A 14,423-nucleotide genomic window follows, 5' to 3' on the forward strand; every position below is an offset into this window, starting at 1 on the left:
GAGTCACAAAGCTAAAGTCTCTCTCCTGTCCAATCCAGCTTAGACACTTTCCAGGCTGAGACTACCTGGTTAGGCAGGTACTGAAGTCTGGTTTCCAAGAATGGAAAGGATGAGTGTGCAAGAAAGATCACTAAACACTATTAGAACTCCCTCCTCTGGCATTGAACAAGGACCCTGTCCTGTTTCTTCCGTTTCCCCTATGTGCCTGGCATAACCTAAACATGATCCAACTCCACACTCAAGGTGCTCACTGCTAGTGGACCCATAGAAAAGTCAAATTTTTCTTCATAAAGCAGAAGGCATGGGCTGGGAGTGTGGCCCAGTGGTAGAGTGCTTGCCTAGCATGCACGAAAACCTGGGTCTGATTCCTCAGTACCATATACATAGAAAAAGCCGGAATTGGTGCTGTGGCTCACATGGCAGAGCACTGGCCTTGAGAAAGCCCAACGACAGTACCCAGGCCCCGAGCTCTAGCCCCGGGACTGGCAAAAAAAAAAAGAAAAAGAAGGCAGCAAACAAACCCCCAGACTCCAAATTTATCCCCCAAACTTCAAACTCACAAACTAAAGGCCATCAAAAGCTTATCTTTATTTCAAGGAAAAATATTTTTTTGTTCTAAAAGCCATTTTTTTAACCTTAAAACAAAACATCATCACTTATGCTTACTGTGGAGGGCAAGGCAAAGACTGCTGAAGGCAGAGGCAGCACTTGGGCAAAATAGCAAGCCAAAGATCCTGGACTCGGCGGTCCGCTAGGCAGAAGCCTCTAAGTTGGCTCAGAGCTCACAAGTTGGCTTACAGTGTGTCCGTAGACTACTTGGGAATTCAAGGCCTTGGAGTCTGTGTAGCAGGAGCAGAGAGGTCTAAGTCCCCTTCCTTGCACTGTGCCCCCTCCAGAAACTACCCTACCCAGCCAGGGGAAGACAGAGGGCTCAAGTGGCCCAAAGAAAAGAGATTGAGAGCATCTTCCTCTGTCTAGGTATGCTGTTTTCACCACCATCCATACTGGTACAGAGGGCCCCCTGTGATGGCCTCCATAGGTGCCTCTCTGTAGGTGCTAGGTGGCAACAAGATCTTCCAGGGGGATCGGAGACCATGGGAGTCACCTACATGGAATAGCCTGGTGTTTACATGGGGTTCAGGGGAAGGAAAGCCTGGCTCTTCAAGAAGAGGGGCCTGGATCTTTAGTAGGGAGCTATACCTGAGTGACAGTGCTGAGGGCCAGTCTGCCAGGCTCAGCCTATCAGCCCAGCTCTCAGGCCTAGTTTTTGTGGGTGGAGGGGCTGCTGGATGAGGTGGGGCTGCACATTCTTGTTCTCACACTCACTCTGGCCACACAAGACAGACACAGCACAACATAGCCATCAGGATGGAAGTTCAGACCTCATTGCACAAGGTTCCTGGATCCCAGGGCACAATGGGCCCACAGTAAGACAGCAGAGCATGGTGGTGGTGGTTAGGCAGGCCGTGTCCCTATACTCCTTGCCTCCAGACTCTGCCATTTTTCCAGCTTTTGTGGAACCCCCATACAGTGAATGTAAAAAGCAAGAGGAAGCTTGATTTCTGCTTTAGGCAGGCCTGCTACGTCAATCTGGATCCTAAGAGAACTTTATAGGAGTGTAAATAGTCCACTAAGAGATTATTCACAACCAAATACCAGGACACAATAGGCTCACCTTCTGAACACATCCAGATAGAACACAATAAATACAACCTATTGTCCAGTGTCTAACAGGGCCCCTGGCTGAAGCCTTGGCTGCACATTATAACTGAGGAAGGCCATGCCTGGGGGCGGGGAGACAGGTCTTAGGGGACAAAGGTGCCCTGCACTAGGCATGCTCAGTGAGGGAGACCTCGTTCATGTGGGTGGTGATGTACAGCAGGAGCCCCGCTCTGCCCACAGCTACTCAGAAAAGGGTGGAAACATGCCAAGGTCAGCAAAGTCCTCGATGTTATAGTTGCCAGTCCCCTGGGTCGGGTCTCCGGGTATGGGCAGCATGTCCTGCAGAAGAGAAAATCGCCACAGGGGTCAGCTTCTTCCCTGTGCTCTGTGCATGTCCCAGGAGCCCAGCCTGCCACTCACCCTCATGGCCACCTCTCTAACAGGCAGCCCAGAAATGCTCCCTGGCTGAGGACCCCCCTGCAGGGGTCCTCAATGTCTAAGACCCTGAGAACTGTCTTCCTTGAAGAGCTGTCCTGTCCGCAGGCAAACAACACTGCACACAAGGCTGAAAGCTGAGCCAGGACCCAGGACAGACAAAAGCCCCACCTGACACCAGCGAGGGGGGGGGGGGCACATGATCAAAATGCAGCAGACTTGAACCACACAACAGGAGGAGGAGCCCAAAGTGTCTGTGACCAGTGCACACATCAGGACAGGATCAACCCCGGACTAATGGTTAGACTGCCATGTACAAGTCCTTTCACTGTCTGGGTGTCAGGCCTATCCACAGTAGTAGCAGTATTTCAGCTCCTGATGGTGAATGACCCATTGAGTATTTTCTCAGATTCCTAGCTCATTGGTGATTGTCAGTGAGAAAAGAATTCTGTGGACAAATAAATTTGTGAAAGGGCCTAGTGGTACAGTGCTTGCCTAGCATGCACAAAGCCCTGGGTTTGATTCCTTAGTACTACATACACAGAGAAAGCTGGAAGTGGTGCAAGGGTAGAATGCTAGCCTTGAGAAAGCTCAAGAACAGTGCTCAGGCCCTGAGTTCAAGTCCCAAGATTGGCAAAAAAGAAAAACTAAAAATAAATTTGTCTAACAGCATACCACCTCGTAAAAATCTGCAGGCCTCATTGGGCCTGATAAGTCTCTGCAAGAAAGAATCATAATGACCTGTTTTAACCAGTGTTTAATAGCCTTATTTGACCAAGAATTGTTAGTATTGTGTTTTGGAAGACTCCTGCTGAGAAATTCTGCTTTAGAGGGCTTCTGTGAGGCTTATGCTTGGTGAGGCCTACGGCCTGAAAGAGGAGGGAGGAGAGGCAGCTCCAGATCAGAGGAGAAAGGCCTGAGCAGGGGACCTGGGCATACTGGGGAAAAGGCCATGCGAAACCGTGCATGACTGGTCCCTGGCTCCAGACCCCAGCCTCCGAAGACGCTACCTGAACCAGTGGGAATGGAACTGGGAGGATGGTGGGGTCAAAGCAGCAGGAGTCTCAGCAGCCCCTGGGGTCGTGGTTCCTGCCTCTCTTGCTCTGAAGAGTAGGTGGTACCCTGGGCCTGATGGCAGAGGACTGGATTCCTGTTATAGAACCTGGTGGGAGCGGCCTGAGGGTGGCCATGGGCTGGTGGCTCCAATTTTCCAGTGGAGAGGACTCTAGCTGGAAGTCGAGCCACGAAAACCCAGGGGGCAGCACCCTGCTCGATGAGCAGTGACCCTCTCTGTCCAGTGACTCTAGGCTGGTGGGCCAATCAGGGAGGAATCCAATCGGGACCTGCCCAGGGCCAGGCTGACACTGGGGAAGAAACTTTAGGGATGGCCTTACCTGTCCCCGGGCCCTGGTGAGGAGCCAGAGCCAGGTTTCCAGTGACAGTGGAGGCCAAGGCACCTGTAGCTCTGGGGAAATGGGGATGAACTCTGCCTCAGGACAAGCCTTGCAGGTATCTGCAGCTCCTGAGTCCCTGCCTCCCAGCTCTGGAGTAGGGGTGGAAGTGTTCCAGGGCATCAGCCCAAAGGCTGCAGGCCCTACCCCTCCCAAGTTGCACCTACTTCTCTGGCGCCTGCAGTCTAGGCAGGCTGGGCTTCCTACTGCTGGGGCTTGTCTCTTCCAGGCAGGGAACTCTGGCTAGCTACGAAGTGGGCAGTGACAGGAGGCAAGGAGGAGGGGGACGAAGGTAGAGAGGAGGCGCCAAGTGCCTACGGGAAGGCAAGGTGGTGCTGGCTGGATTTACCTGGAACACTTCAGTCTGACCGGGCTGCTGGTGGGAGTGCTGCTCACCGCTCTGCTGACCGTGGTGCTGGCTTTGCCACTGTGACCAGACTTCCGAGGGCCGCCCCTGGAACTGCCCGCTACTTTGTCCACTTTCAGCTGAAAGATCCGACGTACAGGACACTTCCTTTAAAAGCCATCTGTGGTTCCAGGAGACCTAAGAACCACTGTAGCTTGAAGGGCCCCCTACTCCTGAAAGGCACATTCTCTCTATCCAGAGCAGGCTGAGAGGCACTGGCCACCTTTAACCCCTGGGTGGCAGATAATAAAGTGAGTAGGTAAGTGACAGAGCTCAGCCGGAAGGGTGGCTGGCCTGTGCTGCGAGCCAGTGACCCTCCATGCCCTCCTGGAGGACTCAGCGGGACCCGTGGTGTTGGAAGTCCTAGTGCTGACCAGGAGAGGTGAACCCACGTCCATAGGCTGCCCTGCCCAGCCTCCCTGGAGGAAGAGCACACAGACCTCACCCACAGCCTTTGTAGTGAGCCAGCCACTGCGGCCAGAGGCTGTGGGTGATGAATGCAGGGCGCGGCCATGACCTTCCTGTCAGGCCAGAGCTTCTCCGTGTATGTTGAGAGAGGAAAGGGACTTAGACACTGATCGGACAGGAAGATGAAGCCTCTGTGGGTAGCAGCTAATTTGTTTACAAATGGCAGCTGTTTTGCTTTTATCCACAGTTTACTAAAATTCCCAATGGCAAAGCAAAATATGAAAAGTGAGCACAATTTTGTCTAAAATATTTTTTAAGATTCAAACAGAGAATTCTTAAGAAAAAAATCCTTTAAAGAGGATAATCTTAAGGTACATCGAAGACCTTATGATTTTTTTCCTATTTTGTGAAATTAACATTGAATACAACCAAGTTCTCAGTGAACCTGGGTGGAGCCCATTTTTCCTGAACCTACTCTTTTCAGTAGTTGGGCTGATCATAAGCAAATCTCACCTGCCCATGCCCTGCCCTGGCAACCAGGTTAATCTGAGGGGAGGTCCAAGGAGCAGGGGAGAAGACTCAGTCATCTCTCTGCTTATCTCTGTCTCGGTCTCATACAGCCACCTACCTATGTTGCCTGAGGCACAAAAGACTTTAAGAAGTACTTACGCTCCATGTAACGACTCACCACTAGTGATTTTAATTCTGTGCATAAAGAGAACAGTTGGCAGGATTCTAGAAAATCTAGGCAGTTAGAGCACAAGGGTGACGAGCTTACTGCATGTAAAGGAATCTGCTGCAAAAATAATATCTGGTGATGTGAAATGCCTTTTCCTGATTCTCACACCAGGCCCCAAGGCTCAGGGGGAGCTGCCATAGACTTGTGGCCTGGCCTGACTTGGAGTTCTAGGATCTGGAACTGGCTGAGGACAGAGGGCAGACCTGGTACACGGACAGGTTAAATTAAATAAGCAGCAGTAGGAGGGCCTGTGTCCAGGAGACACGTCCACCTCGGACGAACCTGTTACATTTCAGAGCATCCAGACTGGGGACAAGACTGTCCACTGTAGGAAAGATGGATGGGCTCTGCTGTCCTTGCTGTAAAGCATAGGCTTCAGGGCTGTTCCCCATATTAGGCTGGTGACTATACACAAGCTTGTTCTGAGACACTGCTTTAGCAAGGTCTCCTGCTAGGCAGTGCCAGTCAAGATTCATTCCTCTGTGTCCCTCTGCCATCTAGGTCCTAAAGTCAACCATAGATATACATATTGCCATCTGAACTTTCCCTCAGGCCCAAGTACTATGCAATAATCACTCTGCCAAAGTCTGAACTGCCAAGAGCAATGAGTAGGCATCTGCTTCTCGTCCACCACCTATCTCCCTGAGTCCCCCGTGACTTCTTCTTGGAAATGTTTTGTTAACTTACAGGACTGCATTTGATTTGGGTTCTACTACTTCTGACATGACTTTTTCATGTGCATGACCAGATGTCTCTGATCCTTACCTAGGTGTCTCTTAACACATGACAAGAGTAGTGTGTGTGTGTGTGTGTGTGTGTGCGTGTGTGTGTGTGTGCGCGTGTGTGTGTGTGTGTGTGTGTGATGCACGCATATGTATATAGTCAGGACTTCCCTTCTATCAACATACTTTTGATCCCATGAACTGACTCATTCATTTCCTCGTTTTGTAACTATGTCCTGAGCTCATCCTGTGATGCAGGCTCTATCCTGAAACTGCACAGATGCAGGAAACAGGAATGTTTCTGTCTTGACAAGCTGCTACCTTGGGAAAGGAGCAAGAAGCAGCACAGGGGAGAGCTGCCATCACAGGGCTATGCAGAGTTAGGATGAAAACTATGTCAGTCTTGGCTATGCAAAAGGCTGTGCTAAGGCAAGAAGAGATTCATAGTTGAGCAAGTGTGAGGCTTATAGAAGGGCTGAAAAATCTTACAGACTAAAGCTCAATCTGTTCAAAGACATTTCAGAGAAAAGGCTTGCTTCACCCAGGCTCAGGACCCATCAGGAGCGTGATGTAGAACTCCTGAAGGTTTCAAGCAGGGGTGCAGAACACATGGATCAATATATTAAGGAAGGTCATTCTACCAGTGAGTGAGTAGCTGGATGACAGAAAGAGATCAGCCGAGAAAAAGAAACTCCGCAGCCAAGAGGAGAGAAGGAAAGCTATAGGAGGAGGTGGTGGGAAGGTGGTGCCCACACGTGCTAACTGCTGACCGTCAGCAGCAAGGAATGTGGCAGTGGACAGGGCCAAACCAGAGACAAGGGATGAGGAAGAAGGCCAGTAACAGCTCTTTCTAGTGGTTGGTACCTGTAATCCTAGATACTCAAGAGACTGAGATGGGAGGATCTCAGTTCAAAACCAGCCTGGGCAGGAAAGTCAGTGACACTTTAAGCTCCAATTAACCACTAAAAAGCTGAAAGTGGAGTTATGGCTCAAGTGGTAAGAGCTAGCCTTGTGCACAATTGCTCAAGGTCAGCACCCAGGTCCTGAGCCCTAGTACAAGGGCTGACTCTTGGTGGCAAGATCCAGGACAGAGATAGCCATATCATATTTCAGATTATTGAAACATTGTAGATTACCAAAACATTTTATAGAGTTGAAATGGCATTCTCCCTGGTTTCTCTCTTAAACCAAGTCTGGACTGGGGAGACAGCAAGGCATGGGAGGAGTGTGTTTCTTCCTGGTTTTGGTGGTTGGTGGTTGTGTTCCTCCTACAGTGTGTCTCTCAGCAGTGCTAGATTGCGAATCCCTGTCAACCAGCCCACCACTGCCTCACAGAAGCTTTCGAATTCCTGCAAACCGGCCTTTCACTGCCACACAGCAGTGCGACACAGACTCAAATTCCTGGCAAGCCTCACTTCCCTTTGGGGTGGAATTCTCAGTCATCTCGTTGGTGAGTTCTGAGGCCAGTCAGGGTCCAACTGCCTGGTGTACAGAGTTTCTCAGATCAGCTGCAGCCCTTGGTTTCTGGAAAGTACAGCCTTATGGCAGATACTTTCTCCATAGGGCTGAATCTCAGACTTTGCGCAGTAGGGTTTTGCCTTCCGAGTTCTTGCTCTGTTCCCGTCTATGTTCCTTCAGCCCTAGAGGTATTTCTCCACTCTTCCTTCACCACCGTTGATGCAGCATAAACCCTTTAAGCTTTCCTATTCTAATCAGTGGCATAGTTTCTGACTCTTGTCTGGGGCTCTGACTGACACACACTTTCCCTATTGAGCCTGTGAGGAAAATAAAGGCTTCGACTTCTCAGTTCTTACATCCGTGGCTGGTATGGTTTCCTGTTCTGCCTCTGGACTCTACATTTCACATGACTAGGCTTTGCTGTGACCTGAGTCAAGACGAAAGTGAAGATACTACTGGAAACATAAAGATCACAGTTGTACAGCCCAAGAGAGCTCAGTGGGAGTAGGTGGAGGACATGCTTTGGACTGACTCTTGGAAGCTCCTGAACAAATGAGCATGTGGTTTGCAGACAGGACTGAGAACCAGGAGGACCCTTTTCTCATCCAGCATGAGGACTCAGTTGACAAAGCTAGCCTGACAAGACCAGCTGCTGTGGCAGCACTGTGTGAAGTGACATGGTTTTCTTTCTGGCCCTGATGACTGCTCCTGGCCACCCAAGGGATGCCCTGTGAGCAGGGCTCCCGCCCTCTGCTTGCGCTAGCCAGTTAGGTAGAAAGGTCAGGATCATCTCTGCCATCTCCACGTGCTCTGGGATCCGAATGAAGACAACTGGCCTGACCACGGTCTTGTCTGGCAAGGTGCTGTCACATCACACTCTAGAAGTGGCCGGGAAATGCCACGCCAGGACCATAGGCTGTTCAGTGCAGCGGCCCTGCGTTCAGGAGGGGTGGTGAAGCATGCTTAGGAGCAGCTGATAATCTTACATTGTGGTCAAAGGCTACTGTACAACATTTTTAAACAAGACTGACAGGTGAAATGGAAACTTTCAACTGGACAAATGGAAATTTGGTTGCTTGAGTCCCACTTCATGGCCACTTCTGAAGGCAATGGGTTCTGTATAGAAAGGCCCTGTGCCCTCACTGCCGTCGGATGCCTCCCAGGGACAGCCTGGAGGAAGGGAGCTAGACTCCTCCTAGGAGAATTCGAATATGTAAAGTGTCTAGCACAACCTAGGGAGTAGAAGCTGGGTGCTCAAAGCAGCACCGAGGACTCACAAAATGCACAGAGAGTGAGCAGCTGGCCAGGGCTCCTGAGACCTGTACAAAACCCTTTATGGCCTGAGGCTTTGACAGCCAAATGAAGAAAGAGGTTTTTAGGGGCCACAGGGTCCCCTTGTAACATAAGAGTAATAGTGCTAGTGACACAGTTGGTTGTCTCTATGTTCTCTAGTTGTTTTTTTTTTTAAACAAGACTATACGGTTTTTAAAAATTAGTGTACTTAAAAGTCCCTGCCAAAGGCCATAATGGGTTGAAACAGCATTCAGAGATCAGAAACACAGTCCTTGTGCCTTAAAGATGACAAAGCCAGAGTCTCTAAGCCTCCAGGACCTTAGGAGCATCACAGGCCTGCTCCTGCGATGCAGAGAGGAGAGGTTCTTAGAAACTTCCAGACCTGGCCCAGCCACTTTGGGTCTTGGGGCTCAGCTCCTACATTAGGCATTTTTTTCTGGCTCTCCCAGGAATCTTTTCCCTTATTCCCCACCTACCGAACCCTGGAGTCCTGTTGGCGAGGCTGGAGTAGGCACTCCCACTTGGTGAGGAGGTCGCAGGGCTTGACAGAGGGCTGTAAGAAGAGGGGTCTGCTGGGTAGGCATGGCTCGTTCCGATCCCAAAGGGAGATGCCTGGGTCTTGCTGGACTGGGGTGGGATTTGCTACAGGTAGGATAATTGAAGAGAAGCAAGTGTTAGCAACAGACCTCCACACCAACTCCCCAGACTGTTAACACTCCAGGCTGCTGCTTGTCCAGGCAGGTGCCACACACAGAAGAAAAAGCTCCGTCTGGATTGATGGTGACACTCCCTGGCTGTTTTGGCTGGCCGCACATGCTTCTGGGATCAGCCCAGACACAGTGGTCTGGATCCCTATCCTGAGTATTTAGGGTAGGGATGGTTGAAGTTACTCCTACCCTATGGCTACAGAATTCTGGGTCCTTGGACTCGGGTTATGTGCCTCAGCATTATGAATACCAAGAACTTTTTTTCTCCCAATAGACAGTCATCCTCTCAGCAGCTAGGAGGGAGCTGGGTGTGTCACGTAGACAGGTTTTTTACAGGCACTCCCTGCTGTCAGAGGGAATTACGGGGGCTCCTTCTTTTAGAGTGGCTAACCCCTTCCTTCCTGCTTCCCTGAGGCAAGACTTCAGGGAGAAAGGGTGCTGCAGTCAGCAGCAGTGAAAATGCTGGGCCCCTGTTCTCACAATGCCTGAATTGTGGTGGCTGCCCTTGAATGGCAAGCTGCTGTTGGAGAGAGGTTGGCTCTGACTTGGGATCACTGATCCATCTTTAGTGCTGGGGTGTGAAGTAAGTACATGGCAGGTGTTCTGCCCCCAGGATGCCCATACCTGTCCTGGAAAGGGTGGACGGCTTCCCGTCCACGCCACTTGGCTCTGGTTCAGCTGCCGGGAGATCTGGGATATGTTCTGCCCAGTTGAGGAGGAGGACTGAATATCATTCACTCCAGGCACATGAACCACTGAGGAGCTAGAAAAGAAAACCCAGTTACCTGGAGGGAACAGCTGGTTTGTGGGTCCCTGCGGCCAGCTGCCCTCACTGGCCAGTTGTCTGCATGCGGCCACCCCAGGGCAGTAAAACAATGGAGAATGGCGCCCTCTAGTGCTGCCTTGTAGTCTTGCCACATCCACACTCTCGCCTCCTCTGGAGTCTAACAGCTCTCACTCCTACTCAGCCTGTACTTCTCCTTGCACAGTTCTCTAGAAGAGAGAAGATCTCAGGATAGAAATCAGTCTACCTGGAGCTTTCTGGCCACAGCTGCATCAGCAGCAGCCTATTTCTGGACAGTTTTTTGGTAGGGCCATCTTCCTGAATTGCCAACCAACCTGCCTAACTAAGCTTGGTCCCTTCCTGCATCTGGAGGCTCTGCTTAGGCTCTCTGGTCAAGTTCAGCAGAGGCTGGGCTTTGTGAGGTACTCCACCCTTTTGACATGGAGTCTGGGATCTCCTCATGAGCTTGGGGTATCTGGTGTGAAATGTGACTCTTTCCTTGAGGGCGTGGGGCTCTCTTTTGGCCACTCTCCCTTGTTAATGTTCCCATTTTCCCAGATGAAATCAGAGCCAGGCCTAGCCTCCAGTGATGACACCGGAATGCCCTCAGTGAGCTTCCTGGTGCCCCTCCCATGCTAAGTGGTCAGGCAACCTCTTTAGTGGTCTTTAGACTGAGGCTCCTCTCTTTTCTCAAATTTGGCCATAATCTCTGTGAACTATGGAATAGGGTGCTTCCTCCTACTTTGTCTGCTTCTTTTACTTCTACTGTTTCTTGGTTTTGACTAGAGACCAGTTTATCTCCTTTTCCTCAGCGGGTACCACAACAGAAAATCCTGACCTGTGGCTTTTTGGTCTGATAACAAATGAGTGACACTAAGCACCCATGGCAACTCACAGAGGCTCTCAGAGCAATGCCAATGTCTACAGAACCCTCTGCTCTGCCCAGGAATACAGAACAGGAACCAGCATCCTGCCTGCAGCTCCCAGACAGGACTCTGGGAATGATAAGGTCTTCTCTCGGGGGGGGGGCAGAGCATCTTCTCACCCCTCCCAGTTCCCCATGCCTACCTGAAGGCCTTGCCCGTGTGCCCGGAGGGGAATGGGCTCCCTTGGGAGTAGATCTGCTGGGTGCCTGTGGCAGAGGCAGAGCTCATCAGCTTCTTCTCCGCTAGGAAAAATGGGAGTCACAAGTGAGTCCCTGCCTGCAGACCTGGGGAAGGCTGTCCAGAACTGGTAGAGAGTGGCTGCAGCAAGGTAGAGGCATCTCCCTGCATTGGGCATCATATGGCCCAGGACCTTCTATGCACAATAGGCTATTGTTTTCCTAGGGTGGCTACAAGCCACAGGTAGTCAGGGCACTTGGAGAGTTAGGAAGATGTGTCTTTAACATCATTTTCTGTGATCCTTCCAGCTGTGTGGGAGGCTGTGAGAGGGTCTCAGTACATGGGTCCAGGCACAGAAGCTTTCTTCAAAAGGGTAACAAGGAGAGAACTCCCGCTGGCCTTCAGCCTCTAGGCCCTAACCAAAGAAAAAGGTGACAATCCCAGTCCTCACAGGTCTGTGGTGGGGACTCAGTATGTCAACATGAGCAACGTGACTAGGAAGGGACTAACTTTCAAACAGCATCTACACGTCTACTGTGATCTCACAATCCTCCTACTTGCAATTCCGTGCATAAGCAAGGATGACAGGTGTGCCGCTGCACTGTCCAGCCATGGGAGTCTAATGAACCTTTATGCCTAGGCTAATCTGGAGCCTCAATTCCCCAATTTCTGCTTCCCAAGTAGCCAGGATTATGGGCATAAACCACTGGGCTTGATCTGTAGTTACTCAAAACTTATATTTCCAGCCTCTCTCACTAAGAGTGGTTGTCTTCACATGGCCTGCAACCTGTAAACCAACCTGGCATATGACCACTGCCATCTAGAAACTTACATGCACTGATGCCTGCAAACATTTCAGCAAACCGAGGGTCTCTTTCCTGGGAGAAGATTGTATCTGCCTTTTCCACAGATTTTCCAGCCTCATGAACACCAGCAGATAGATTAGGGACAGGGACCTGTGGGTGTATGAAAACACAGCACATGTGTACCACATGTGAAGCACATGTCCTTCCAGTGGAGTGCTCCTCCAGCTGGAGTCATGGTCCTTTGGGCCTGACAGTGCTCACAGGTGGGAGTTTTCCTCTCTAACATGGCCAAAGACATCCCTGGCAGGAGTCACCAAAAGGACACCAGAGCTGATGGCCTTTTTGCATAGAAATGGAAAATCATGAGGCAAGTTAGTTCAGGAACAAGGTCAAACACAGACATGTGGCAGTGTCTCTGTGTGGCAACCATCAGAAGCAGGGAGTACGACTGGAGCAGTGGAGGGGAAAGAAGCATAGAGGAAAGGTGGAAGAAAGATGAGGCAACGCATTATAGGGGGAGACAGAGCATTACAGGAAGGGGACACTGACAAGAAAGGGGCACAGGGCCAAAGGCAGTAGACATGGATGGGAAGCCAGCCTACCAAAAAGGTCAAGAGTCTACTTTTTTGGCCTGTGAGCACAAGAGGACTAGTGTTCACACGCTGGCTTTCAAATTCCAGTCGACCCTTGATCACAGTACTTGGCCTTCCCAGGTCCTGTTGCCCCCACCAGTGCGCCTAAGGAGTCGCAGGGGGACCAGAGCATTCGTCTTACTGTAGAGGGCAGATGGGGCAGAGCAGCCCTGAATGGAGGGACTTGACTCAAGCTTGGGGCTGAACTGAGTCCCCGCGCTTGGAGTGGCTGAGTGCCAGTTCTTAGAGTTGGAGACCATTCCAAATGGGGAAGAACTTCCCAGAAATTCACCTGGGATAAGTCGTATGATGACAACCCATCTCTCTGGTGCACTTCCAGTTCGGCCTGCTGTTGCTGAAGTTGCCTACAAAACAAAAGAGGTAAGTATAGGCCAAGGTCAGAACACCTCCCTGGTCCCCAAAGTCTCAGTGGGTAATGGCTTCATTTCATGAGGGTTACAAGATGCCATACTAAAAAGAATTTAAAACAAAATTCAGTTGGCTTCTGCTAATTCACACCAAAAACTGGCAAGAGTTTGCATTATCTACTTCAACCTCAGACAAGAATTTCATGGTGGTTGCTTTACCCATATAGTAAAGTTAGGAAGCTGAAGTTCAAGAAGTTAGGTGGTTGTCAAGACCAGGAGGCTGAGAAGCGGTTTTCAGTACCAGATTGGCCACGGTGAACTTGGAAGGTGCCAGGGCGCTTCATTTGGGGAAACAAAAAGTTTACAGATGAAAGTGATGTTTGAAGTCTTGAAATATGGAACTCAGGTTGCTTTGAAGGGAGCTAGAGTCCTACAAAGCAGTGCCTTCAAGTGGGGAAGCATAAAATTCTAAATGTTCAATTCTCAATGTTCCAGGTGAGTCCCAGCGGAGGGACTTGAGGTGGAGGGTCTGGTGAGCACGCTGTGTAGAACTCCACCTAGAGAAGACATCTATTCAGAGAACCCTACAGTCAAGTGAAATCATGTGGGACACTGGGACGTAGCCATGATTCACAGCTCACGAGATGTCTGCCTTCACAGAGCTGAATCTCCAGAGAAGACAGATTTCACCAGGTATGGACTCTGAAGCACACAAGGAAAGTGAGGTTCTACCTGAGCATGTGATCTCCCCTCACCCTGGTGTGAAAACCTAGGATAAAGGAAAGAATAAAGCTGGAAGCTTGTGATTCCCTACCTGGAGTCTAAGCATATGTTGGTGGCATCATCAAACAAGGGTATTGGAAGCAATTTTCACATCTAATTGGTGAGCTGGGAGTTGGCATCTCACTTCTGCAATCCTAGCTACTCAGAAGACTGTGTTTTGAGGATCTCAATTTGAAGCTAGTCCAGGAAGGAAAGTCTGTGACAATTTTATTTCCAATTAACTACCAAAACCACTGGAAGCAGGACTATAGCTCAGGGATAAGAGTATCAGACTTGAGCCAAAAAGCTCAGGCACAGCACCCAGGTCTGGAGTTCAAGTCCCAGGACCGGTACAGAAAACAAACTGATACTTCAAACACCACCAACATAAAAAATAAACAATGTACTCAGGAGAAAAAGAGCTGTCACTCTGTACTTCTTGATCTTAGTTTGTTGTTTTATTTTTGGCTTACATCTTGGGTGTGACATCTTATTTCACTTGTAGGGCTTCTAATGTTGGAATGTAGGTAGATGTCCAGAACTTTACCAAAGTGTTCACATCTCTGTGACATGTACTTTCTAACAGATAAAGAAAAGGAGGCTCCAAGAGTTGAAATGAGTTTCCAGGAGGACACCGCTAGCTGTGGCACACAACGGATTGAGTTCCGGGTCTGTCTGTCTGTAGAC

The 14,423-nt window shown here is 50.1% G+C and overlaps 1 protein-coding gene across 5 annotated transcripts in view; it reads right to left on the reverse strand.

Annotated features, from left to right (window-relative positions):
- Positions 1-1,206: 1,206 nt before the first annotated feature.
- Positions 1,207-14,423, reverse strand: part of Arnt2 (aryl hydrocarbon receptor nuclear translocator 2) — a 67,084-nt gene continuing 53,867 nt past the window's right edge. For 4 of the 5 annotated variants that reach the window (XM_090321648.1, XM_090321649.1, XM_090321650.1 and 1 more), the window contains 7 exons: positions 12,899-12,971; positions 12,001-12,124; positions 11,134-11,233; positions 9,906-10,044; positions 9,051-9,216; positions 3,898-4,034; positions 1,207-2,001 (listed from right to left, as the gene is read on the reverse strand). In XM_090321648.1, coding sequence (XP_090177774.1) covers positions 1,903-2,001; positions 3,898-4,034; positions 9,051-9,216; positions 9,906-10,044; positions 11,134-11,233; positions 12,001-12,124; positions 12,899-12,971 — 838 coding nt within the window. In that variant the 3' untranslated portion in view covers positions 1,207-1,902. The remainder of the gene's footprint in view (positions 2,002-3,897; positions 4,035-9,050; positions 9,217-9,905; positions 10,045-11,133; positions 11,234-12,000; positions 12,125-12,898; positions 12,972-14,423) is intronic. The other variant, XM_090321652.1, reaches the window with a different exon arrangement.

This window comes from Megascapheus bottae, chromosome 30 (genome assembly GCF_031878675.1).
Source record: "Megascapheus bottae isolate mThoBot1 chromosome 30, mThoBot2.hap1, whole genome shotgun sequence".
NCBI lineage: Eukaryota > Metazoa > Chordata > Mammalia > Rodentia > Geomyidae > Megascapheus > Megascapheus bottae.